This window comes from Somniosus microcephalus, unplaced genomic scaffold (assembly GCF_052327205.1).
Source record: "Somniosus microcephalus isolate GS21.2 unplaced genomic scaffold, FLI_Smic_1.0 unresolved_chr3, whole genome shotgun sequence".
NCBI lineage: Eukaryota > Metazoa > Chordata > Chondrichthyes > Squaliformes > Somniosidae > Somniosus > Somniosus microcephalus.
In genome coordinates this window covers 55,802,141-55,829,103 of record NW_028225181.1, presented here as the reverse complement: position 1 = coordinate 55,829,103, position 26,963 = coordinate 55,802,141, and the positions used below count along the sequence as shown (strand labels likewise).

General features: G+C 50.8%; 1 protein-coding gene across 2 annotated transcripts in view; it reads right to left on the bottom strand.

Moving 5' to 3' along the window:
- The window catches only part of LOC147091462 (putative G protein-coupled receptor 139), a 54,986-nt gene extending 28,036 nt beyond the window's left edge, over window positions 1-26,950 (bottom strand). The window contains exon 1 of one of the 2 annotated variants that reach the window (XM_085976558.1): window positions 26,685-26,950. In XM_085976558.1, coding sequence (XP_085832684.1) covers window positions 26,685-26,865 — 181 coding nt within the window. In that variant the 5' untranslated portion in view covers window positions 26,866-26,950. The remainder of the gene's footprint in view (window positions 1-26,684) is intronic. The other variant, XM_085976559.1, reaches the window with a different exon arrangement.
- Window positions 26,951-26,963: the final 13 nt, after the last annotated feature.

The window sequence follows — 26,963 nt, the reverse complement described above, 5'->3', positions numbered from 1 at the left end:
CCCAGCGCCACCTACTCTACAGTGCACCCGCCTCAATCCAGAGATATAACTCCCAGGGCCACCGAGTTTACACTTCTACCACCTCAATCCAGGGATATCATTCCCAGGGCCACCACGTTTACACTACCACCGCCTCAATCCAGAAATTTCATTCACATGGCAGCCTAGATTACACTGCCACAGCCTCAATCCAGTACACTTCATTTCCAGGGCCAACTCGATTACACGGCTCCCACCTCAGTCCAGGAATATCATGTCCAGGGCCACCAACTTTACACTGCTCCCAACTCAGAGAAGGAATTTCATTCCCAGAGCCACCGTGTTTACAAAGTGCCCGCCACAATCCAGGAATTTCATTCCCAGACTGCCTAGATTACACTGCTCCTGCCTCAATCCAAGAAATTCAATTCCATTGTTTTGTGGATTGCGCAGCTCCCGCCTCAGTCCAGGAAATTCATTTCCAGCGCCATCCAGTTTATACTGCTCCCGCATAACACGAGGAATTTTATTCCCAGGGCCACCTATTTTACACTGATCCAGCTTCAATACAGGAACTTAATTCCCAGGGCAGCCTAGTTTACATTGCCCTCGTTTCTGCACCGTAATTTAATTCCCAGAGGTGCCTAGTTTACACATCTGCCGAATCAGTACAGGCATTTCTTTCCCAGGGCCACCTGGATTACACTGCTAACATCTCAGCTCCGGAATTTCATTCCCATGGCTGCCTAGTTTCCATTGGTCACTTCTCAATCGAGGAATTTCATTTCCAGGCTGCCAAGATTAAACTGCTCCTTCCTGAGTTCAGGAATTTATTTCCTGAGGCTTCCTACATAACTGCTTCTGCCTCAATCCAGGAATTTCATTTCCAGGGCTCGTTTGATTCCACACTGCTCCATCCTCAATACAGGAATTAAATTCCCATGGCAGAGTAGTTTCCATCGATCCCTCCTCAATCCAGGAATTTCATTCCCATGGCGGCCTAGATTACAATGCTCCTGCCTCAGTCCAGGAATGTCATTCCCAGAGACGACATGTTTGCACTGTTCCCGCCTCAGTACAGGAATTTCCATCCCAGCGCCTCTTAACTTGGAATGCCCATGCCTCAATCCATGGATTTCACCCCCAGGGCCACCAAGTTTAAACTGCTCCCGCCTCAATCCATGGATTTCATTCCCAGGGCCAACTCGTTTACACTGCTCCCGCCTCAATCCAGGAACTTAATTCGCAGGACAGCCTAATTTACACTGCTCTCGCCTGAATCCATGAACGTTCATTCCCATGGCCACCGAGTTCACACTGCTCCCGCCTCAATCCAGAAATTTGAATCAGATGGCCGCCTAGATTTTGCTGCTCCCGCCTCAGTCCAGGAATTTCATTAAAGGCTGCCTAGATTACACAGCAACAGCCTCAATCCAGGAATGTAATTCCCAGTGCCATCTATTTTACACTGCTCACGCCTCAGTCCAGGAGTCTAATTCCCAGGGCAAGCTTTATTACCCTACTCCCGGCTCAGACACGGAATTTAATTCCCAGGACCACCTAGTTTACACTGCTCTACCTCAGTCTAGGAATTTCTACCGCGGGCTCCATAGTTTACCCATCTCCCGCCTCAATCCTTGAATGTAATTCCCAGGGACAATCGGTTTACACTGCCCCTGGCTCAGTACAGGTATTTCATTCCCAGGGCAACCTAGTTTACACATCTCACGCTTCAATCCAGGAATTACAATCCCATTGCCACCTAGTTTACACAGCCCCAGTCTTTGAACAGGAATTTCATTCCCAGGGTCATCTAATTTGCATTGCTCCCGCCTCAGTTCACAAAATTAATTCCCAGTGGCACCGAGATTACACTGCACCAGCTTCATCCATGTATGTAATTGCCAGGGCTGCCTAGATTGCACAGCAACCGCCTCAATCCAGGAATTAAATTCCCAGGGCTAGGTACTTCACACTACTCACGCCTCAGTCCAGGAATTTAATTCCCAGGGCTGCCTGGATTAAACATCAGCTGCCTCAATCCAGAAATTTCATTCCCAGGGCCGATTAGTTTACACTGCTCCTGCCTCAGTCCACGAATTTCATACACATCTGCCTAGTTTATACATCTCCCGCCTCAATCCAGTAATTTCATTTCCAGGGCCTACTAGTTTACACTGCTCCCGCCTCAGTCCAGGAACTTCATTCCCAGGTACGCCTGGTTTACACTGCTCCCGACTCATTCCAGGAGTTTCATTCCCACGGCTGCATAGTTTATATAACTACCGCTTCAATCCAGGAATTTCATTCCCAGGGTCATCTAGATTACATTACTCCCGTTTCATTCCAGGAATTTCAATCCCAGGGCCAATTATATTACAATGCTCCTGCCTCAATCCAGTTATTTCATTCCCAGTTCTGCCTAGGTTACTCTGCTAACACCTCTGTCCAGCAATTTCATTCCCAGGGACACCTAGATTAATCTGCTCCTGCTACAATTCAGGAATTTCATTCCCAGGGACACCTAGATTAATCTGCTCCGCCTTTGTACAGGAATTTCATTTCCAGGGCCGCTTTGATTACTCTGCTCCGCCTTTGTACAGGAATTATATGCCATGGGCTCCCTAGTTTAAACTGCTCCGGCCTCATTCCAGGGATTTCTTTCCCAGGACTGCCTAGCATACACTGCTCCCTCCTTAATGCAGGAATTTCCTTCCCATTGCTACCTAGATTAAACTGCTTCTGCCTCAGTCCAGGAATTTAATTCCCAGGGCCAGCTACTTTACACTGCCCACGCCTCAATCCAGGAACGTCATTCGCAGGGCTAACAACTTTTCTCTGCCCACGCCTCAATCTAGGAATTTCATTGCTGTGGATGACTATATTATCCTGGACTGGTATCAGTCTACGAATTACATTCACTGGTTCGGCCAGTTTACACTGCACCCGTCTCAATCTGGACATTTCATATCCAGGACTGACTGGATTACACTGCTGCCGTCTCAATCTAGGAATTTCATACCCGGCGCTGACTAGTTTACACTGCTCCTGCCTCAATCAAGGAATTTCATTCTACGGGCCGCATAGATTATACGGCAATCACCTCAATCCAGGAATTTAATTCCCAGGGCAACTTAATTTACACTGCTCACGCCTCAGTCCATGAATTTAATTCCCAGGGCAGCCTGGATTATTCTATTCCCTCCTCAGTCCAGAATTATATTACCAGTGTAGCCTAGTTTACACTGCTCCCGTCTCTGTCCAGGAATTGCATTCTCAGGGCTGCCTAGTTTACACTGCTCCAAAATTTGTACATGAATTTCATTCTCAGGGCCATCTAGTTTACACTGTTACCAGCTGAGTCCAGGTTTTTCATTCCCAGGGCCGCCTAGAATACAGATATCGCACCTCAATCCATGAATTTCATCCCCTGGGCCACCAAGTTAAAAGAGCTCCCGCCTCAGCCCAGAAATTATATCCCCAGTGCCATGGTTCCCACCTCATTCCACGAATTACTTTCCCACGGCAGCCTAGATTATACACATCTCCCACCTCAATCCAGTAATTTCATTTCCATGACCTCCTAGTTTACGCTGCTCCCGCCTCAGTCCAGGAGTTCCTTCCCAGTGCTGCATAGTTTATATAACTACCGCTTCAATCCAGGAATTTCATTCCCAGGATCACCTAGATTACACTGCTCACGTCTCAATCCAGGAATTTTAATCTGAGGGCCACGTATATTACAATTCTCCTGCCTCAATCCAGGAATTTCATTCCCAGTTCTGCCGAGGTTACACAGCTCCATCCACAGTCCAGGAAACTCAATCCCAGGGCCACCAAGATTATGCATCTCCCGCCTCAATCAAGGAATTTCATTGCCGGGGATGCCTAAATTACTCTGGTCTCGTATCAATTTGGAATTTCATTCACAGGTTTTGCTGCTTTACACTGCTGCAGTTTCAGTCTAGAAATTTAATTCACGGGGTTGCCTAGATTACACAGCTCCTGACTCAATCTAGGAATTTCATACCCGGGACTGGCTAGTTTACATGGCTCCCGCCTCAATCCAAGAATTTCATTCGAAGGGACACCGCTTTTCAACATCTCCCGCATCAATCCAGGAATTTCATTCCTAGGGCGACCTAGATTACATTGCTCCATTTTCAATCTAGTAATGTAATTCCCGGGACCACTTAGTTTACAGTGCTCCCACTTTAATCCAGGATTTACATACCCAAGGCCTGGATAACTCTGCTCCCTCTTCAGTCCAGGAATTCTATTCCCAGGGCAGCAGAGTTCACACTGCTCCCGTCCCAGCAAAGATGTTTCATTCCGAGAGCCACAGAGTTGTAACTGGTCCGGCCTCCACCGAGAAATGTCATTCCCATGGCCACCTGGTGGACACTATTCCCGGCTCCTTACAAGAATTACATTCTCAGGGCAGCCTAGATTATACTGCCCTGCCACAATACGGGAATTTCATTCCCAGGCTGCCTAGATTAAAGTGATCCTGCATGAATCCAGGAATTTAATTCCTAGGCTGCCTCGATTAAACTGCTCCCACCACAGTCCAGGAATTTCATTCCCAGTACAGCGTAGTTTAACAAATTCTCGCCTAAATCCAGGAATTTCATTCTCATTGCCACCTAGTTTACACAGCTCCTGCCTCAGTCCAGGAATTCTATTCCCAGGGCCGCCAAGATGATACTATCCCGCCTCATTTCATGAAACTCATTCCTAGTGCCCCCTATATTACACTGCTCCCACCTCAATACAGGAATTTCATTCCCAGTGCTGCCTGGATTACACTGCCCCAGCTTCAGGCCAGGAATTTCTTTCCCAGGACTGGATAGTTCGCATTGCTCCCACCTAAATCCAGGAATTTCATTCCCAGGGCCATCTAGTTTACACTGCTCACGCCTCAGTCCAGGAATTTAATTACCAGGGCTGCTTAGATTAAACAGTTCCGGCCTCCATCCAGGAATTTCATTCCCAGGGTCTCCTAGATAACACTGCTACCGCCTCAGTCCAGGAACTTCCTTCCCAATGCCGCCTAGATTACACTGCTCCCAACTCAGTCCAGGAGTTTCATACCCAGAGCTGGATTTCATACATATCTATCGCCTCAATCGAGGAATTTCAGTTCCAGAGCCACCTAGTTTACACGGCTCCCACCGCAAACCAGAAATTTCTATCCCAGGGCGAACATGATTACAGTGTTCCTGCTTCAATCCAGGAATTTCATTCCCTGTGATGCCTAGAGTACACTGCTCCCGCCTCATTCCAGGAAACTCAATCCCAGAGATACCTAGATTATGCTTCACCTTCATCAATCCAGGAATGTCATTCCCATGGTCGCCATGATTACACTGCTCCTGCCTCTGTCCTGGAATTATATGTCCAGGGCTACCTAGTTTACACTGCTCCCGCTTCAGTCCAGGAATTCCATCCCAAGGACTGCCTAGTCTACAGTGCTCCCTCTTTAATCCATGAATGTCATTCCCAAGGCTACCTTGATTACACTACTACCGCCTCAGTACAGGAACTTAATTCCCAGCGCCACTAAGTTTACACTGCTCCCGGCTCAATACAGGAATTTGATTCACAGGACTACCTAATTTACACTGGTCCCGCCTCAATCTAGGAATTTCCTTCCCGGGGATGCCGATATTACCCTGGTTTCATATCAATCTAGGAATTCACTTCTTTTGTTCTGTCCTAGCCCTGCCTTTCGATCTATTTCATTCCTTTCCAGTTTTGAAAAAGGGTTAGGCCCGAAATGTCGACTCTAATTTCTCTCCACGCATGTTGCCTGGCCTGCTGAGTTTTTCCAGCATTTTCTGTTGTTATTTAGGAATTTTATTCACATGTTTCACTAGTTTACACTGCTCCCATCTCAATCTGGAAATTCCATGCCCGGGGCTGCCGAGATTACACAGTTCCAGTCAAAATCAAGGAATTTCATTTCAGGGGCTGGCTACTTTACATGGCTCCCGCCTCAATCCAGGAATTTCATTCCTAGGACCGCCTATAATACACTGCTCCCGTATCAATCTCGTAATTTCATTCCCAGGGCCACTTAGTTTACAGTGCTCCCACCTGAATCCAGTAATTACATACCCATGGCAACCAAGATTTCAATGCTCAAGCCTCAGACCAGGAATTTAATTCTGTGTTTGTTTAGTTTATACATCTACCGCCTCAGTTGAGAAATTCCATTCCCGGGGCTGCCGAGATTGCACTGCTCCCGTCTCAGTCCAGGAATTTCTTTCCCGGGGCTGCCGAGATTATACTGCTCCGGTCTCAGTCCAGGAAATTAATTCACATGGCCGCCTTTATTGTAAAGATCGCCTCAATTCAGGAATTTCATTCCCAGCGCTGCCTAGTTTACACTGCCACAGACTCAGTCCAGGAAATTCATTCCCAGGGGTACATAGTTTAGACAGCTCTCTGCTCAGTCCAGGTATTTCATTCCTAGGGTGCCTGAGTTTACATTACTCCCGTCCCAGTCCAGGTGTTTAATTCCATGGGCAGCCTAGATAAACTGCTCCTGGCTCAAACCAGGAATGTCATTCCCAGGGCCACCTGGAACACAGTGCTTCCGCATCAGCACAGGATTTTTTCTCCCAGGGCAGCCTGGATTACACTGCTCCCGTCTCAGTGCAGGAGTTCTATTCCTAGGGCGGCCTAGTTTACAATGCTTCCGTTTCAGCCCACGAATTTCATTCCCCGGGCTGCCTAGTTAACAGTGCTCCAAATCTGTACAGGAATTTAATTCCCTGGGCCTCCTAGTTTACACCGCTCCCGTGTCAATCCAGGAAATTAATTCCCCGGGCCACATAGAGTACACATTCCCCACCTCAATTCAGGAAATTCATTCCCAGGGCCGCTGAATTTAAACTGCTCATGCCTCAGCCCAATAATTTAATTCCCAGGGCCTCCTGGTTGACACTGTTCCAGCCTCATTCCAAGAATTACATTACCAGGGCAGCCTAGATTATACTTTCCAGCCACAATACTGGAATTTCTTTCCCAGGCTGCCTAGTTTACAATGCTCATGCAACAGTCCAGGAATTCCATTCCCTGGGCTGCCTGGATTATACTGCTCCCGCCTCTGTCCGGGAATTTCATTCCCAAGGCCACCTAAAGTACACTACTCCCATCTCAATACAGGAATTTCATTCCAAGGGACACCTGGATTATACTGCTCCCGCCTCAGTACACATATTACATTCCCAGGGCTGCCTACTTTACACTGCTCCCGCCTCAATCCAGGAAGATAATTCCCAGGGCCGCCGAGATTAAACAGCTCCCGCCTCAATCCAGTAATTTAATTCACAGTTCCAACTAGTTTACACTACTCCCGACTCATACCAGGAATTCCATCCCCATGGCAGCATAGATTACACTGCTGCCCTCTCAATCTAGGAATTAAATTCCCAGGGCTGCCTACTATACACTGCTCACGCCTCAGTCCAGGAGTTTCATTCCCAGGACTGCCTACTATACACTGCTCACGCCTCAGTCCAGGAGTTTCATTCCAAGGGCTGCCTACTTTACACTGCTCACGCCTCAGTCCAGGAGTTTCATTCCCAGGGCTGCCTACTATACACTGCTCACGCCTCAGTCCAGGAGTTTCATTCCCAGGGCTGACCACTTTACACTGCTCACGCCTCAGTCCAGTAATTTCATTCCCAGGGCTGCCTACTTTACACTGCTCCCGCCTCAGTCCAGGAGTTTCATTCCCAGGGCTGCCTACTTTACACTGCTCACGCCTCAGTCCAGGAGTTTCATTCCCAGGGCTGCCTACTTTACACTGCTCCCGCCTCAGTCCAGGAGTTTCATTCCCAGGGCTGCCTACTTTACACTGCTCACGCCTCAGTCCAGTAATTTCATTCCCAGGGCTGCCTACTTTACACTGCTCACGCCTCAGTCCAGGAGTTTCATTCCCAGGGCTGCCTACTTTACACTGCTCACGCCTCAGTCCAGGAGTTTCATTCCCAGGGCTGCCTACTTTACACTGCTCACTCCTCAGTCCAGCAGTTTCATTCCCAGGGCTGCCTACTTTACACTGCTCCCGCCTCAGTCCAGCAGTTTCATTCCCAGGGCTGCCTACTTTACACTGCTCCCGCCTCAGTCCAGGAGTTTCATTCCCAGGGCTGCCTACTTTACACTGCTCACTCCTCAGTCCAGCAGTTTCATTCACAGGGCTGCCTACAATACACTGCTCACGCCTCAGTCCAGTAATTTCATTCCCAGGGCTGCCAACTTTACACTGCTCCCGCCTCAGTCCAGGAGTTTCATTCCCAGGGCTGCCTACTTTACACTGCTCACGCCTCAGTCCAGGAGTTTCATTCCCAGGGCTGCCTACTTTACACTGCTCACGCCTCAGTCCAGGAGTTTCATTCCCAGGGCTGCCTACTTTACACTGCTCACTCCTCAGTCCAGGAGTTTCATTCCCAGGGCTGCCTACTATACACTGCTCCCGCCTCAGTCCAGGAGCTTCATTCCCAGGGCTGCCTACTTTACACTGCTCCCGCCTCAGTCCAGGAGTTTCATTCCCAGGGCTGCCTACTTTACACTGCTCACTCCTCAGTCCAGCAGTTTCATTCCCAGGGCTGCCTACTTTACACTGCTCACGCCTCAGTCCAGTAATTTCATTCCCAGGGCTGCCTACTATACACTGCTCCCGCCTCAGTCCAGGAGTTTCATTCCCAGGGCTGCCTACTTTACACTGCTCACGCCTCAGTCCAGGAGTTTCATTCCCAGGGCTGCCTACTTTACACTGCTCACGCCTCAGTCCAGGAGTTTCATTCCCAGGGCTGCCTACTTTACACTGCTCACGCCTCAGTCCAGGAGTTTCATTCCCAGGGCTGCCTACTATACACTGCTCACGCCTCAGTCCAGGAGTTTCATTCCCAGGGCTGCCTACTATACACTGCTCCCGCCTCAGTCCAGGAGTTTCATTCCCAGGGCTGCCTACTTTACACTGCTCACGCCTCAGTCCAGGAGTTTCATTCCCAGGGCTGCCTACGATACACTGCTCACGCCTCAGTCCAGGAGTTTCATTCCCAGGGCTGCCTACGATACACTGCTCACGCCTCAGTCCAGGAGTTTCATTCCCAGGGCTGCCTACTATACACTGCTCACGCCTCAGTCCAGGAGTTTCATTCCCAGGGCTGCCTACGATACACTGCTCACGCCTCAGTCCAGGAGTTTCATTCCCAGGGCTGCCTACTATACACTGCTCCCGCCTCAGTCCAGGAGTTTAATTCCCAGGGCTGCCTACTTTACACTGCTCACGCCTCAGTCCAGGAGTTTCATTCCCAGGGCTGCCTACTATACACTGCTCCCGCCTCAGTCCAGGAGCTTCATTCCCAGGGCTGCCTACTTTACACTGCTCACGCCTCAGTCCAGGAGTTTCATTCCCAGGGCTGCCTACTATACACTGCTCACGCCTCAGTCCAGGAGTTTCATTCCAGGGCTGCCTACTTTACACTGCTCACGCCTCAGTCCAGGAGTTTCATTCCCAGGGCTGCCTACTTTACACTGCTCACGCCTCAGTCCAGGAGTTTCATTCCCAGGGCCGACTACTTTACACTGCTCACGCCTCAGTCCAGGAGTTTCATTCCCAGGGCTGCCTACTTTACACTGCTCAGGCCTCAGTCCAGTAATTTCATTCCCAGGGCTGCCTACTATACACTGCTCACGCCTCAGTCCAGTAATTTCATTCCCAGGGCTGCCTACTTTACACTGCTCACGCCTCAGTCCAGTAATTTCATTCCCAGGGCTGCCTACTTTACACTGCTCACGCCTCAGTCCAGTAATTTCATTCCCAGGGCTGCCTACTATACACTGCTCACGCCTCAGTCCAGTAATTTCATTCCCAGGGCTTCCTACTTTACACTGCTCACGCCTCAGTCCAGTAATTTCATTCCCAGGGCTGCCTACTTTACACTGCTCACGCCTCAGTCCAGTAATTTCATTCCCAGGGCTGCCTACTTTACACTGCTCCCGCCTCAGTCCAGTAATTTCATTCCCAGGGCTGCCTACTTTACACTGCTCACGCCTCAGTCCAGGAGTTTCATTCCCAGGGCTGCCTACTTTACACTGCTCCCGCCTCAGTCCAGTAATTTCATTCCCAGGGCTGCCTACTTTACACTGCTCCCGCCTCAGTCCAGGAGTTTCATTCCCAGGGCTGCCTACTTTACACTGCTCCCGCCTCAGTCCAGGAGTTTCATTCCCAGGGCTGCCTACTTTACACTGCTTCCGCCTCAGTCCAGGAGTTTCATTCCCAGGGCTGCCTACTTTACACTGCTCCCGCCTCAGTCCAGGAGTTTCATTCCCAGGGCTGCCTACTTTACACTGCTCACGCCTCAGTCCAGGAGTTTCATTCCCAGGGCTGCCTACTTTACACTGCTCACGCCTCAGTCCAGGAGTTTCATTCCCAGGGCTGCCTACTTTACACTGCTCACGCCTCAGTCCAGGAGTTTCATTCCCAGGGCTGCCTACTATACACTGCTCACGCCTCAGTCCAGGAGTTTCATTCCCAGGGCTGCCTACTATACACTGCTCACGCCTCAGTCCAGGAGTTTCATTCCCAGGGCTGCCTACTTTACACTGCTCACTCCTCAGTCCAGGAGTTTCATTCCAGGGCTGCCTACTTTACACTGCTCACGCCTCAGTCCAGGAGTTTCATTCCCAGGACTGCCTACTATACACTGCTCACGCCTCAGTCCAGTAGTTTCATTTCCAGGGCTGCCTACTTTACACTGCTCACGCCTCAGTCCAGGAGTTTCATTCCCAGGGCTGCCTACTTTACACTGCTTCCGCCTCAGTCCAGGAGTTTCATTCCCAGGGCTGCCTACTTTACACTGCTCACGCCTCAGTCCAGGAGTTTCATTCCCAGGGCTGCCTACTATACACTGCTCACGCCTCAGTCCAGGAGTTTCATTCCCAGGGCTGCCTACTTTACACTGCTTCCGCCTCAGTCCAGGAGTTTCATTCCCAGGGCTGCCTACTTTACACTGCTCACGCCTCAGTCCAGTAGTTTCATTCCCAGGGCTGCCTACTTTACACTGCTCACGCCTCAGTCCAGCAGTTTCATTCCCAGGGCTGCCTACTTTACACTGCTCACGCCTCAGTCCAGGAGTTTCATTCCCAGGGCTGCCTACTTTACACTGCTCACGCCTCAGTCCAGTAATTTCATTCCCAGGGCTGCCTACTTTACACTGCTCACGCCTCAGTCCAGTAATTTCATTCCCAGGGCTGCCTACTTTACACTGCTCACGCCTCAGTCCAGTAATTTCATTCCCAGGGCTGCCTACTATACACTGCTCACGCCTCAGTCCTGGAGTTTCATTCCCAGGGCTGCCTACTTTACACTGCTCACGCCTCAGTCCAGGAGTTTCATTCCCAGGGCCGCCTACTATACACTGCTCACGCCTCAGTCCTGGAGTTTCATTCCCAGGGCTGCCTACTTTACACTGCTCACGCCTCAGTCCAGGAGTTTCATTCCCAGGGCTGCCCACTTTACACTGCTCCCGCCTCAGTCCAGGAGTTTCATTCCCAGGGCAGCCTACATTACACTGCTCCCGCCTCAGTCCAGGAGTTTCATTCCCAGGGCTGCCTACTATACACTGCTCACGCCTCAGTCCAGTAATTTCATTCCCAGGGCTGCCTACTTTACACTGCTCACGCCTCAGTCCAGGAGTTTCATTCCCAGGGCTGCCTACTATACACTGCTCACGCCTCAGTCCAGTAATTTCATTCCCAGGGCTGCCTACTTTACACTGCTCACGCCTCAGTCCAGTAATTTCATTCCCAGGGCTGCCTACTTTACACTGCTCACGCCTCAGTCCAGTAATTTCATTCCCAGGGCTGCCTACTTTACACTGCTCACGCCTCAGTCCAGGAATTTCATTCCCAGGGCCGCCTACTATACACTGCTCACGCCTCAGTCCAGTAATTTCATTCCCAGGGCCGCCTACTATACACTGCTCCCGCCTCAGTCCAGTAATTTCATTCCCAGGGCTGCCTACTTTACACTGATCACGCCTCAGTCCAGTAATTTCATTCCCAGGGCCGCCTACTTTACACTGCTCCCGCCTCAGTCCAGGAGTTTCATTCCCAGGGCTGCCTACTTTACACTGCTCCCGCCTCAGTCCAGTAATTTCATTCCCAGGGCTGCCTACTTTACACTGCTCACGCCTCAGTCCAGGAGTTTCATTCCCAGGGCTGCCTACAATACACTGCTCACGCCTCAGTCCAGGAGTTTCATTCCCAGGGCTGCCTACGATACACTGCTCATGCCTCAGTCCAGGAGTTTCATTCCCAGGGCTGCCTACAATACACTGCTCACGCCTCAGTCCAGGAGTTTCATTCCCAGGGCTGCCTACTATACACTGCTCCCGCCTCAGTCCAGTAATTTCATTCCCAGGGCTGCCTACTATACACTGCTCCCGCCTCAGTCCAGGAGTTTCATTCCCAGGGCTGCCTACTATACACTGCTCCCGCCTCAGTCCAGTAATTTCATTCCCAGGGCTGCCTACTATACACTGCTCCCGCCTCAGTCCAGGAGTTTCATTCCCAGGGCTGCCTACTATACACTGCTCCCGCCTCAGTCCAGGAGTTTCATTCCCAGGGCTGCCTACTATACACTGCTCCCGCCTCAGTCCAGGAGTTTCATTCCCAGGGCTGCCTACTTTACACTGCTCCCGCCTCAGTCCAGGAGTTTCATTCCCAGGGCTGCCTACTATACACTGCTCACGCCTCAGTCCAGGAGTTTCATTCCCAGGGCTGCCTACTTTACACTGCTCACGCCTCAGTCCAGTAATTTCATTCCCAGGGCTGCCTACTTTACACTGCTCACGCCTCAGTCCAGTAATTTCATTCCCAGGGCTGCCTACTATACACTGCTCACGCCTCAGTCCAGGAGTTTCATTCCCAGGGCTGCCTACTATACACTGCTCACGCCTCAGTCCAGGAGTTTCATTCCCAGGGCTGCCTACTTTACACTGCTCACGCCTCAGTCCAGTAATTTCATTCCCAGGGCTGCCTACTTTACACTGCTCACGCCTCAGTCCAGTAATTTCATTCCCAGGGCTGCCTACTTTACACTGCTCACGCCTCAGTCCAGGAGTTTCATTCCCAGGGCTGCCTACTTTACACTGCTCACGCCTCAGTCCAGGAGTTTCATTCCCAGGGCTGCCTACTTTACACTGCTCACGCCTCAGTCCAGTAATTTCATTCCCAGGGCTGCCTACTTTACACTGCTCACGCCTCAGTCCAGGAGTTTCATTCCCAGGGCTGCCTACTTTACACTGCTCACGCCTCAGTCCAGGAGTTTCATTCCCAGGGCTGCCTACTATACACTGCTCACTCCTCAGTCCAGTAATTTCATTTCCAGGGCTGCCTACTATACGCTGCTCACGCCTCAGTCCAGTAATTTCATTCCAGGGCTGCCTACTTTACACTGCTCACGCCTCAGTCCAGGAGTTTCATTCCCAGGGCTGCCTACTATACGCTGCTCACGCCTCAGTCCAGTAATTTCATTCCAGGGCTGCCTACTTTACACTGCTCACGCCTCAGTCCAGGAGTTTCATTCCCAGGGCTGCCTACTTTACACTGCTCACGCCTCAGTCCAGGAGTTTCATTCCCAGGGCTGCCTACTTTACACTGCTCACGCCTCAGTCCAGGAGTTTCATTCCCAGGGCTGCCTACTTTACACTGCTCCCGCCTCAGTCCAGTAATTTCATTCCCAGGGCTGCCTACTATACGCTGCTCCCGCCTCAGTCCAGGAGTTTCATTCCCAGGGCTGCCTACTTTACACTGCTCACGCCTCAGTCCAGGAGTTTCATTCCCAGGGCTGCCTACTTTACACTGCTCACGCCTCAGTCCAGGAGTTTCATTCCCAGGGCTGCCTACTTTACACTGCTCACGCCTCAGTCCAGGAGTTTCATTCCCAGGGCTGCCTACTTTACACTGCTCCCGCCTCAGTCCAGTAATTTCATTCCCAGGGCTGCCTACTATACGCTGCTCCCGCCTCAGTCCAGGAGTTTCATTCCCAGGGCTGCCTACTTTACACTGCTCACGCCTCAGTCCAGGAGTTTCATTCCCAGGGCTGCCTACTTTACACTGCTCACGCCTCAGTCCAGGAGTTTCATTCCCAGGGCTGCCTACTATACACTGCTCACGCCTCAGTCCAGTAATTTCATTCCCAGGGCTGCCTACTATACACTGCTCACGCCTCAGTCCAGGAGTTTCATTCCCAGGGCTGCCTACTATACACTGCTCACGCCTCAGTCCAGGAGTTTCATTCCCAGGGCTGCCTACTTTACACTGCTCCCGCCTCAGTCCAGTAATTTCATTCCCAGGGCTGCCTACTTTACACTGCTCACGCCTCAGTCCAGGAGTTTCATTCCCAGGGCTGCCTACTTTACACTGCTCACGCCTCAGTCCAGGAGTTTCATTCCCAGGGCTGCCTACTATACACTGCTCCCGCCTCAGTCCAGGAGTTTCATTCCCAGGGCTGCCTACTATACACTGCTCACGCCTCAGTCCAGGAGTTTCATTCCCAGGGCTGCCTACTATACACTGCTCCCGCCTCAGTCCAGTAATTTCATTCCCAGGGCTGCCTACTTTACACTGCTCACGCCTCAGTCCAGGAGTTTCATTCCCAGGGCTGCCTACTTTACACTGCTCCCGCCTCAGTCCAGGAGTTTCATTCCCAGGGCTGCCTACTTTACACTGCTCCCGCCTCAGTCCAGTAATTTCATTCCCAGGGCTGCCTACTTTACACTGCTCCCGCCTCAGTCCAGGAGTTTCATTCCCAGGGCTGCCTACTTTACACTGCTCACGCCTCAGTCCAGTAATTTCATTCCCAGGGCTGCCTACTATACACTGCTCCCGCCTCAGTCCAGGAGTTTCATTTCCAGGGCTGCCTACTATACACTGCTCCCGCCTCAGTCCAGGAGTTTCATTTCCAGGGCTGCCTACTATACACTGCTCCCGCCTCAGTCCAGGAGTTTCATTTCCAGGGCTGCCTACTATACACTGCTCCCGCCTCAGTCCAGGAGTTTCATTTCCAGGGCTGCCTACTATACACTGCTCCCGCCTCAGTCCAGGAGTTTCATTTCCAGGGCTGCCTACTTTACACTGCTTCCGCCTCAGTCCAGGAGTTTCATTCCCAGGGCTGCCTACTTTACACTGCTCCCGCCTCAGTCCAGGAGTTTCATTCCCAGGGCTGCCTACTTTACACTGCTCACGCCTCAGTCCAGTAATTTCATTCCCAGGGCTGCCTACTTTACACTGCTTCCGCCTCAGTCCAGGAGTTTCATTCCCAGGGCTGCCTACTTTACACTGCTCACGCCTCAGTCCAGTAATTTCATTCCCAGGGCTGCCTACTTTACACTGCTCACGCCTCAGTCCAGGAGTTTCATTCCCAGGGCTGCCTACTTTACACTGCTTCCGCCTCAGTCCAGGAGTTTCATTCCCAGGGCTGCCTACTTTACACTGCTCACGCCTCAGTCCAGGAGTTTCATTCCCAGGGCTGCCTACTTTACACTGCTCACGCCTCAGTCCAGGAGTTTCATTCCCAGGGCTGCCTACTTTACACTGCTCACGCCTCAGTCCAGGAGTTTCATTCCCAGGGCTGCCTACTTTACACTGCTCACGCCTCAGTCCAGGAGTTTCATTCCCAGGGCTGCCTACGATACACTGCTCACGCCTCAGTCCAGGAGTTTCATTCCCAGGACTGCCTACTTTACACTGCTCACGCCTCAGTCCAGGAGTTTCATTCCCAGGGCTGCCTACTTTACACTGCTCACGCCTCAGTCCAGTAATTTCATTCCCAGGGCTGCCTACTTTACACTGCTCACGCCTCAGTCCAGGAGTTTCATTCCCAGCGCTGCCTACTTTACACTGCTCACGCCTCAGTCCAGGAGTTTCATTCCCAGGGCTGCCTACTTTACACTGCTCACGCCTCAGTCCAGGAGTTTCATTCCCAGGGCTGCCTACTTTACACTGCTCCCGCCTCAGTCCAGGAGTTTCATTCCCAGGGCTGCCTACTTTACACTGCTCACGCCTCAGTCCAGTAATTTCATTCCCAGGGCTGCCTACTATACGCTGCTCACGCCTCAGTCCAGGAGTTTCATTCCCAGGGCTGCCTACTTTACACTGCTCACGCCTCAGTCCAGGAGTTTCATTCCCAGGGCTGCCTACTATACACTGCTCACGCCTCAGTCCAGGAGTTTCATTCCAGGGCTGCCTACTTTACACTGCTCACGCCTCAGTCCAGTAATTTCATTCCAGGGCTGCCTACTTTACACTGCTCCCGCCTCAGTCCAGGAGTTTCATTCCAGGGCTGCCTACTTTACACTGCTCACGCCTCAGTCCAGTAATTTCATTCCAGGGCTGCCTACTTTACACTGCTCACGCCTCAGTCCAGTAATTTCATTCCCAGGGCTGCCTACTTTACACTGCTCACACCTCAGTCCAGTAATTTCATTCCCAGGGCTGCCTACTTTACACTGCTCACGCCTCAGTCCAGTAATTTCATTCCCAGGGCTGCCTACTATACACTGCTCACGCCTCAGTCCAGGAGTTTCATTCCAGGGCTGCCTACTATACACTGCTCACGCCTCAGTCCAGGAGTTTCATTCCAGGGCTGCCTACTTTACACTGCTCACGCCTCAGTCCAGTAATTTCATTCCCAGGGCTGCCTACTATACACTGCTCACGCCTCAGTCCAGGAGTTTCATTCCAGGGCTGCCTACTATACACTGCTCACGCCTCAGTCCAGGAGTTTCATTCCCAGGGCTGCCTACTTTACACTGCTCACGCCTCAGTCCAGTAATTTCATTCCAGGGCTGCCTACTTTACACTGCTCACGCCTCAGTCCAGGAGTTTCATTCCCAGGGCTGCCTACTATACACTGCTCACGCCTCAGTCCAGTAATTTCATTCCCAGGGCTGCCTACTTTACACTGCTCCCGCCTCAGTCCAGGAGTTTCATTCCCAGGGCTGCCTACTATACACTGCTCCCGCCTCAGTCCAGGAGTTTCATTCCCAGGGCTGCCTACTATACACTGCTCACGCCTCAGTCCAGTAATTTCATTCCCAGGGCGGCCTACTTTACACTGCTCACGCCTCAGTCCAGGAGTTTCATTCCCAGGGCTGCCTGCTTTACACTGCTCACTCCTCAGTCCAGGAGTTTCATTCCCAGGGCTGCCTGCTTTACACTGCTCACGCCTCAGTCCAGGAGTTTCATTCCCAGGGCTGCCTACTTTACACTGCTCACGCCTCAGTCCAGGAGTTTCATTCCCAGGGCTGCCTACTTTACACTGCTCACGCCTCAGTCCAGGAGTTTCATTCCCAGGGCTGCCTACTTTACACTGCTCACGCCTCAGTCCAGGAGTTTCATTCCCAGGGCTGCCTACGATACACTGCTCACGCCTCAGTCCAGTAATTTCATTCCCAGGGCTGCCTACTTTACACTGCTCACGCCTCATTCCAGGAGTTTCATTCCCAGGGCTGCCTACTATACACTGCTCCCGCCTCAGTCCAGGAGTTTCATTCCCAGGGCTGCCTACTTTACACTGCTCACGCCTCAGTCCAGGTGTTTCATTCCCAGGGCTGCCTACTTTACACTGCTCCCGCCTCAGTCCAGGAGTTTCATTCCCAGGGCTGCCTACTTTACACTGCTCCCGCCTCAGTCCAGGAGTTTCATTCCCAGGGCTGCCTACTTTACACTGCTCCCGCCTCAGTCCAGGAGTTTCATTCCCAGGGCTGCCTACTTTACACTGCTCACGCCTCAGTCCAGTAATTTCATTCCCAGGGCTGCCTACTATACACTGCTCACGCCTCAGTCCAGGAGTTTCATTCCCAGGGCTGCCTACTTTACACTGCTCACGCCTCAGTCCAGGAGTTTCATTCCCAGGGCTGCCTACTATACACTGCTCACGCCTCAGTCCAGTAATTTCATTCCAGGGCTGCCTACTTTACACTGCTCCCGCCTCAGTCCAGGAGTTTCATTCCAGGGCTGCCTACTTTACACTGCTCACGCCTCAGTCCAGTAATTTCATTCCAGGGCTGCCTACTTTACACTGCTCCCGCCTCAGTCCAGGAGTTTCATTCCAGGGCTGCCTACTTTACACTGCTCACGCCTCAGTCCAGTAATTTCATTCCAGGGCTGCCTACTTTACACTGCTCACACCTCAGTCCAGGAGTTTCATTCCAGGTCTGCCTACTTTACACTGCTCACGCCTCAGTCCAGTAATTTCATTCCAGGGCTGCCTACTTTACACTGCTCACGCCTCAGTCCAGTAATTTCATTCCCAGGGCTGCCTACTATACACTGCTCACGCCTCAGTCCAGGAGTTTCATTCCAGGGCTGCCTACTATACACTGCTCACGCCTCAGTCCAGGAGTTTCATTCCAGGGCTGCCTACTTTACACTGCTCACGCCTCAGTCCAGTAATTTCATTCCCAGGGCTGCCTACTATACACTGCTCACGCCTCAGTCCAGGAGTTTCATTCCCAGGGCTGCCTACTTTACACTGCTCACGCCTCAGTCCAGTAATTTCATTCCCAGGGCTGCCTACTATACACTGCTCACGCCTCAGTCCAGTAATTTCATTCCCAGGGCTGCCTACTATACACTGCTCTCGCCTCAGTCCAGGAGTTTCATTCCCAGGGCCGCCTACTTTACACTGCTCACGCCTCAGTCCAGTAATTTCATTCCAGGGCTGCCTACTTTACACTGCTCACGCCTCAGTCCAGGAGTTTCATTCCCAGGGCTGCCTACTTTACACTGCTCACGCCTCAGTCCAGGAGTTTCATTCCCAGGGCTGCCTACTTTACACTGCTTCCGCCTCAGTCCAGGAGTTTCATTCCCAGGGCTGCCTACTTTACACTGCTCACGCCTCAGTCCAGGAGTTTCATTCCCAGGGCTGCCTACTTTACACTGCTCACGCCTCAGTCCAGGAGTTTCATTCCCAGGGCTGCCTACTTTACACTGCTCACGCCTCAGTCCAGGAGTTTCATTCCCAGGGCTGCCTACGATACACTGCTCACGCCTCAGTCCAGGAGTTTCATTCCCAGGACTGCCTACTTTACACTGCTCACGCCTCAGTCCAGGAGTTTCATTCCCAGGGCTGCCTACTTTACACTGCTCACGCCTCAGTCCAGTAATTTCATTCCCAGGGCTGCCTACTTTACACTGCTCACGCCTCAGTCCAGGAGTTTCATTCCCAGCGCTGCCTACTTTACACTGCTCACGCCTCAGTCCAGGAGTTTCATTCCCAGGGCTGCCTACTTTACACTGCTCACGCCTCAGTCCAGGAGTTTCATTCCCAGGGCTGCCTACTTTACACTGCTCCCGCCTCAGTCCAGGAGTTTCATTCCCAGGGCTGCCTACTTTACACTGCTCACGCCTCAGTCCAGTAATTTCATTCCCAGGGCTGCCTACTATACGCTGCTCACGCCTCAGTCCAGGAGTTTCATTCCCAGGGCTGCCTACTTTACACTGCTCACGCCTCAGTCCAGGAGTTTCATTCCCAGGGCTGCCTACTATACACTGCTCACGCCTCAGTCCAGGAGTTTCATTCCAGGGCTGCCTACTTTACACTGCTCACGCCTCAGTCCAGTAATTTCATTCCAGGGCTGCCTACTTTACACTGCTCCCGCCTCAGTCCAGGAGTTTCATTCCAGGGCTGCCTACTTTACACTGCTCACGCCTCAGTCCAGTAATTTCATTCCAGGGCTGCCTACTTTACACTGCTCACGCCTCAGTCCAGTAATTTCATTCCCAGGGCTGCCTACTTTACACTGCTCACACCTCAGTCCAGTAATTTCATTCCCAGGGCTGCCTACTTTACACTGCTCACGCCTCAGTCCAGTAATTTCATTCCCAGGGCTGCCTACTATACACTGCTCACGCCTCAGTCCAGGAGTTTCATTCCAGGGCTGCCTACTATACACTGCTCACGCCTCAGTCCAGGAGTTTCATTCCAGGGCTGCCTACTTTACACTGCTCACGCCTCAGTCCAGTAATTTCATTCCCAGGGCTGCCTACTATACACTGCTCACGCCTCAGTCCAGGAGTTTCATTCCAGGGCTGCCTACTATACACTGCTCACGCCTCAGTCCAGGAGTTTCATTCCCAGGGCTGCCTACTTTACACTGCTCACGCCTCAGTCCAGTAATTTCATTCCAGGGCTGCCTACTTTACACTGCTCACGCCTCAGTCCAGGAGTTTCATTCCCAGGGCTGCCTACTATACACTGCTCACGCCTCAGTCCAGTAATTTCATTCCCAGGGCTGCCTACTTTACACTGCTCCCGCCTCAGTCCAGGAGTTTCATTCCCAGGGCTGCCTACTATACACTCCTCCCGCCTCAGTCCAGGAGTTTCATTCCCAGGGCTGCCTACTATACACTGCTCACGCCTCAGTCCAGTAATTTCATTCCCAGGGCGGCCTACTTTACACTGCTCACGCCTCAGTCCAGGAGTTTCATTCCCAGGGCTGCCTGCTTTACACTGCTCACTCCTCAGTCCAGGAGTTTCATTCCCAGGGCTGCCTGCTTTACACTGCTCACGCCTCAGTCCAGGAGTTTCATTCCCAGGGCTGCCTACTTTACACTGCTCACGCCTCAGTCCAGGAGTTTCATTCCCAGGGCTGCCTACTTTACACTGCTCACGCCTCAGTCCAGGAGTTTCATTCCCAGGGCTGCCTACTTTACACTGCTCACGCCTCAGTCCAGGAGTTTCATTCCCAGGGCTGCCTACGATACACTGCTCACGCCTCAGTCCAGTAATTTCATTCCCAGGGCTGCCTACTTTACACTGCTCACGCCTCATTCCAGGAGTTTCATTCCCAGGGCTGCCTACTATACACTGCTCCCGCCTCAGTCCAGGAGTTTCATTCCCAGGGCTGCCTACTTTACACTGCTCACGCCTCAGTCCAGGTGTTTCATTCCCAGGGCTGCCTACTTTACACTGCTCCCGCCTCAGTCCAGGAGTTTCATTCCCAGGGCTGCCTACTTTACACTGCTCCCGCCTCAGTCCAGGAGTTTCATTCCCAGGGCTGCCTACTTTACACTGCTCCCGCCTCAGTCCAGGAGTTTCATTCCCAGGGCTGCCTACTTTACACTGCTCACGCCTCAGTCCAGTAATTTCATTCCCAGGGCTGCCTACTATACACTGCTCACGCCTCAGTCCAGGAGTTTCATTCCCAGGGCTGCCTACTTTACACTGCTCACGCCTCAGTCCAGGAGTTTCATTCCCAGGGCTGCCTACTATACACTGCTCACGCCTCAGTCCAGTAATTTCATTCCAGGGCTGCCTACTTTACACTGCTCCCGCCTCAGTCCAGGAGTTTCATTCCAGGGCTGCCTACTTTACACTGCTCACGCCTCAGTCCAGTAATTTCATTCCAGGGCTGCCTACTTTACACTGCTCCCGCCTCAGTCCAGGAGTTTCATTCCAGGGCTGCCTACTTTACACTGCTCACGCCTCAGTCCAGTAATTTCATTCCAGGGCTGCCTACTTTACACTGCTCACGCCTCAGTCCAGTAATTTCATTCCCAGGGCTGCCTACTATACACTGCTCACGCCTCAGTCCAGGAGTTTCATTCCAGGGCTGCCTACTATACACTGCTCACGCCTCAGTCCAGGAGTTTCATTCCAGGGCTGCCTACTTTACACTGCTCACGCCTCAGTCCAGTAATTTCATTCCCAGGGCTGCCTACTATACACTGCTCACGCCTCAGTCCAGGAGTTTCATTCCCAGGGCTGCCTACTTTACACTGCTCACGCCTCAGTCCAGTAATTTCATTCCCAGGGCTGCCTACTATACACTGCTCACGCCTCAGTCCAGTAATTTCATTCCCAGGGCTGCCTACTATACACTGCTCTCGCCTCAGTCCAGGAGTTTCATTCCCAGGGCCGCCTACTTTACACTGCTCACGCCTCAGTCCAGTAATTTCATTCCAGGGCTGCCTACTTTACACTGCTCACGCCTCAGTCCAGGAGTTTCATTCCCAGGGCTGCCTACTTTACACTGCTCACGCCTCAGTCCAGGAGTTTCATTCCAAGGGCTGCCTTCTTTACACTGCTCACGCCTCAGTCCAGGAGTTTCATTCCCAGGGCTGCCTACTTTACACTGCTCCCGCCTCAGTCCAGGAGTTTCATTCCCAGGGCTGCCTACTATACACTGCTCACGCCTCAGTCCAGGAGTTTCATTCCCAGGGCTGCCTACTTTACACTGCTCACGCCTCAGTCCAGTAATTTCATTCCCAGGGCTGCCAACTTTACACTGCTCACGCCTCAGTCCAGTAATTTCATTCCCAGGGCTGCCAACTTTACACTGCTCACGCCTCAGTCCAGTAATTTCATTCCCAGGGCTGCCTACTTTACACTGCTCACGCCTCAGTCCAGGAGTTTCATTCCCAGGGCTGCCTACTTTACACTGCTCACGCCTCAGTCCAGTAATTTCATTCCCAGGGCTGCCTACTATACACTGCTCATGCCTCAGTCCAGGAGTTTCATTCCCAGGGCTGCCTACTTTACACTGCTCACGCCTCAGTCCAGGAGTTTCATTCCCAGGGCTGCCTACTATACACTGCTCATGCCTCAGTCCAGGAGTTTCATTCCCAGGGCTGCCTACTATACACTGCTCACGCCTCAGTCCAGGAGTTTCATTCCCAGGGCTGCCTACTTTACACTGCTCACGCCTCAGTCCAGGAGTTTCATTCCCAGGGCTGCCTACTTTACACTGCTCACGCCTCAGTCCAGGAGTTTCATTCCCAGGGCTGCCTACTTTACACTGCTCACTCCTCAGTCCAGGAGTTTCATTCCCAGGGCTGCCTACTATACACTGCTCACGCCTCAGTCCAGGAGTTTCATTCCCAGGGCTGCCTACTTTACACTGCTCACGCCTCAGTCCAGGAGTTTCATTCCCAGGGCTGCCTACTATACACTGCTCCCGCCTCAGTCCAGGAGTTTCATTCCCAGGGCTGCCTACTTTACACTGCTCCCGCCTCAGTCCAGGAGTTTCATTCCCAGGGCTGCCTACTATACACTGCTCACGCCTCAGTCCAGGAGTTTCATTCCCAGGGCTGCCTACTTTACACTGCTCACGCCTCAGTCCAGGAGTTTCATTCCCAGGGCTGCCTACTTTACACTGCTCACGCCTCAGTCCAGTAATTTCATTCCCAGGGCTGCCTACTTTACACTGCTCCCGCCTCAGTCCAGGAGTTTCATTCCCAGGGCTGCCTACTTTACACTGCTCACGCCTCAGTCCAGGAGTTTCATTCCCAGGGCTGCCTACTTTACACTGCTCACGCCTCAGTCCAGGAGTTTCATTCCCGGGGCCGTCTAGACTACACTATCCCGCCTCTGTCCATGAAATTCATTCCCGAGGCCGCCTAGATTACAATGCTATAGCCTCAGTCCAGGAATATCATCCCCAGGACTGCCTATATTACACTGCTCCTCCCTAAGTCCAGGAACTTCATCCCAGGGCCGCCTAATTGACAAGGCTCACACAGCATTCTAGGAATTTCATTCCCAGGTCCTCCTAGTTTACACTGCTCCCGCTGCATTAAAGCAATTTATTTCAAAGGCCATTTATTTACACTGCTCCCGCCTCAATCCAGGAATTTCATTCCCAGGGCCGCCGAGCTAAACTGTGCCTGCGTCAGTCCAGGAATTTCATTCCCGGGTCTGCTAAATAACACTGCTCCCGCCTCAGTCCAGGAATCTCATTCCCAGGGCCATCTGGTTTTCACTGCTCCCACCTCAGTCCAGGAATTTTATTCACAGGGCCCGCTAGGTTACACGGCTCCCAAATCAGACCAGGAATTTCTTAGTCAGGGCCGGCTAAATTGCACTGCTCCTGCCTAAATTTAGGAAATTCATTTATGGCATATTCCCTTGCATGTTAGCCCTACCCTAATGCATTGTCTCTCACTTCTTTGGATTACATTCCATTTGCCAATTTTCTGCCCATCTGGCCAGTCCTTTGATATCTTCCTGTAGTCTACAGCTTTTTCCTCTATAGCAACCACATGGCCAAATTTGTATCATTTGCAAACTTCTTAATAATGTCCCCAACTTAGAAGTCTAAATCATTGATATATATCAGAACAATAAATGGACCTAGTACTGAGCACTGTGGAACCCCATAGAAAACAGTCTTCCAGTCACAAAAGCATCCGGCGATCATTACACTTTGCTTCTTGACACTGAGCCAATTTTTGATCAAACCTGTCAATTTCCATTGGATACAATAGGCTTTTACTTTTATGACAAACCTGTCATTTGGGACCTTGCGAAAGAATTTTGCGGGTACATATGTGAACTACATCAAATGTACTATCCTCATCGACCCGCCTCGTTACATTGCAAAAAAATCAATCAAGTTACACAGACACGACGTTCCCTTAGCAAACCCATGCTGTCTGCGCTTGGTTAATCCGTGACTTAATAACTTCCGATTTATACTGGCCATCAGAATGTTTCCAATATTTTCTTTACCACCGAGGATAGGCTGACAGTCTTTTTATTACTTGGTCTATCTGTTTCTCCCATTTTAAACAACGGTGCAATGTTAGCAGTCCTCCGGTCCTCTTACCTTGTCAGTAGCCAGAGAGGATTGGAAAATGATGCGCTGAGCCTCCGCCATTTGCTCCTTTGCCTATCCTAACAACTTGTGATATATTTCGTCCAGCCCTCGACTTTTATCTACTTTCAAAGATGCTGAATTCCTTAATGATTCCTCTCTCTCTAAGTTTATCTCACCAAATATTTCACAGACCTTCTCCTTAACTATAATGTCTACATCGTGCCTCTCTGCTGTGAAGAGAGACACAAAGTATTGATTAAGATCCATGCCCATGACTTCCACCTTCACATTCTGATTACCTTTTTTGTCTCTAATAGGCCCTACTCTTTCCTTAGTTATCCTTTTGCTCTTTATGTCTTTATCAAACATCTTTGGGATTTCCTTGATTGTAGTTGCCAATATTTTTGATGCCCTCGCTGCGCTTTCCTAATTACCTTTTTAAAATTTCACCCCTGCAGTTTCTTAACTCCTTTTGGCTTTCTGTAGTATTGAGATAGCGGTATCTGTCAAAAGCTTCCATTTTTGCCTCTCGTACCCTGGATGCTTCTTGACATCCAGAGGCTCTAGATTCGGATGTGTTTTTTTTTATCTTTGGGAACATATTTGCTCTGAACCCTGACTCTCTCCTCGTTGACGGCCTCTCTTTGTTTGGACACTGATTTCCATTCAAGTAGCTTTTTTCAGTCCACTTTTGTAAAAATACATCTCGCCTTTGTAAAGATGGCATTTCCCTCTTGGAAAATGTTACACCTGGTGTATCTTTGTCCCTTTCCATAAGGAGAGTTTAAATATCGATGTTCAAAATAATGCAGGCATTTGAAGGAGTGAATCAGTTTGCTGTGGCAGAATGGTGGGTAACCAGAGGACACAGATTTAAGGTATTTGGCAATTGAACCGAAGGAGAAATGAGGAGAATTTTCTTTATGCAGTGAGCTGCTGTGATCTGGAATGTACTGTCTGAGAACGTGCTGGAAGCAGATTCAGAAGTAACTTTCTAAAGGAAAGAGGGTAAATAATTGAAGGGGAAGATCTACAGGGCTCTGGCTAAAGAGTAGGGGTTTATAGATAGCCCCTTCAAAGAGACAGCAGGGACACAATGGGCCGAATAGTCTCCTCCTGTGCTGTGCTATTCTACGACTCTTTAAGCAACAGAAGGAGAGAGAGAGAACAGGGAGAAAGACAGACGGAGAGAAACAGAGAAAGAAAAATAGAGACAGAATGACTGGGAGAGGTAGAGGGAAAGAAATTAACTTTATAACGGGAATTGGATAAACACTTGTAGGGGAAAATTAGCAGGACTTTGGGAAAAGAGCAGGGGAATGGAACTAATTGTATGGGTGAAGCCATGTTGGGATTTGATCTTAAGGATGAGAAAATAAAATCAGGTTGTTGCCGGATCAGGAACAAATTTTGATCAGCGAGCACAGGGGTGATGGGTGAATGGGACATGATGCGTGTTAGGATATGGGCAGCAGACTTTTGGATGAGCACTAGTTTATGCAGGCTTGTAACTGGGAGGCTGGCCAGGGGAGCATTGGGATAGTCGAGTCTGGATTTAACCCAGTCACGGATGAGTGTTTATGCAGGGGAAGGGCTGAGTCTGGTCGGAGGTAGGTGATATTGTGGAGCTAGAAGTAGGTACGACTGGTGATTCAGAGGAACCGAGGGCAGAACTCACTTCAGGTTCAAGGAAAACACTGGGGTTGCAAACATTCTGATTCAGCCTCAGACATTGGCCAGGGAGAGGGATTGAGTTGGCAAATAGAGAACCGAATTTTTGACGAGCACCAAAGATATTGGCTTTGCTCTTCCTAAAATTTAAATGACAAACACAATAATACAGTGAAAAGTGGTTTACAGATCCAATTGTTGGATGTAGAGACTTACCAGGGACACCAACAGCAGCAAAGATGAGAGAGTAACTTATGAGACCAGTAATACAGTTAGCAAAGGATTGTAGAGTTAATAGCTGGCTACAGAGACTTACCAGGAACACTAACCGCAGCAAGGAGGGAGAGTAAATGAGAAGACCAGTAATACAGTAAAACATGTTCAACAGAATAGCTTGATAGAGAGACTTACCAGGAACACCAACAGCAGCAAGGAGGGGATAGTAAATGTACTGAATAAGTTGAAGTGCCAACTCTATCCGCCAGCCTAATGTTAGTCTATCATAATTTGCAGAAAGTTCGTCAAACTGCCAGGAGAAACTCCTACCCATTGCTGTAACATTCCAATCTACCGTTCTCAGATACCGATCCATTGTAGCAACATTCCAATTTACTGTCCTCAGATTCTGACTCCCTCTCTGTGGAACAGCGCGCTGACCCTGTTAGTGCCGGAGGCGATGCTCTCACAGAC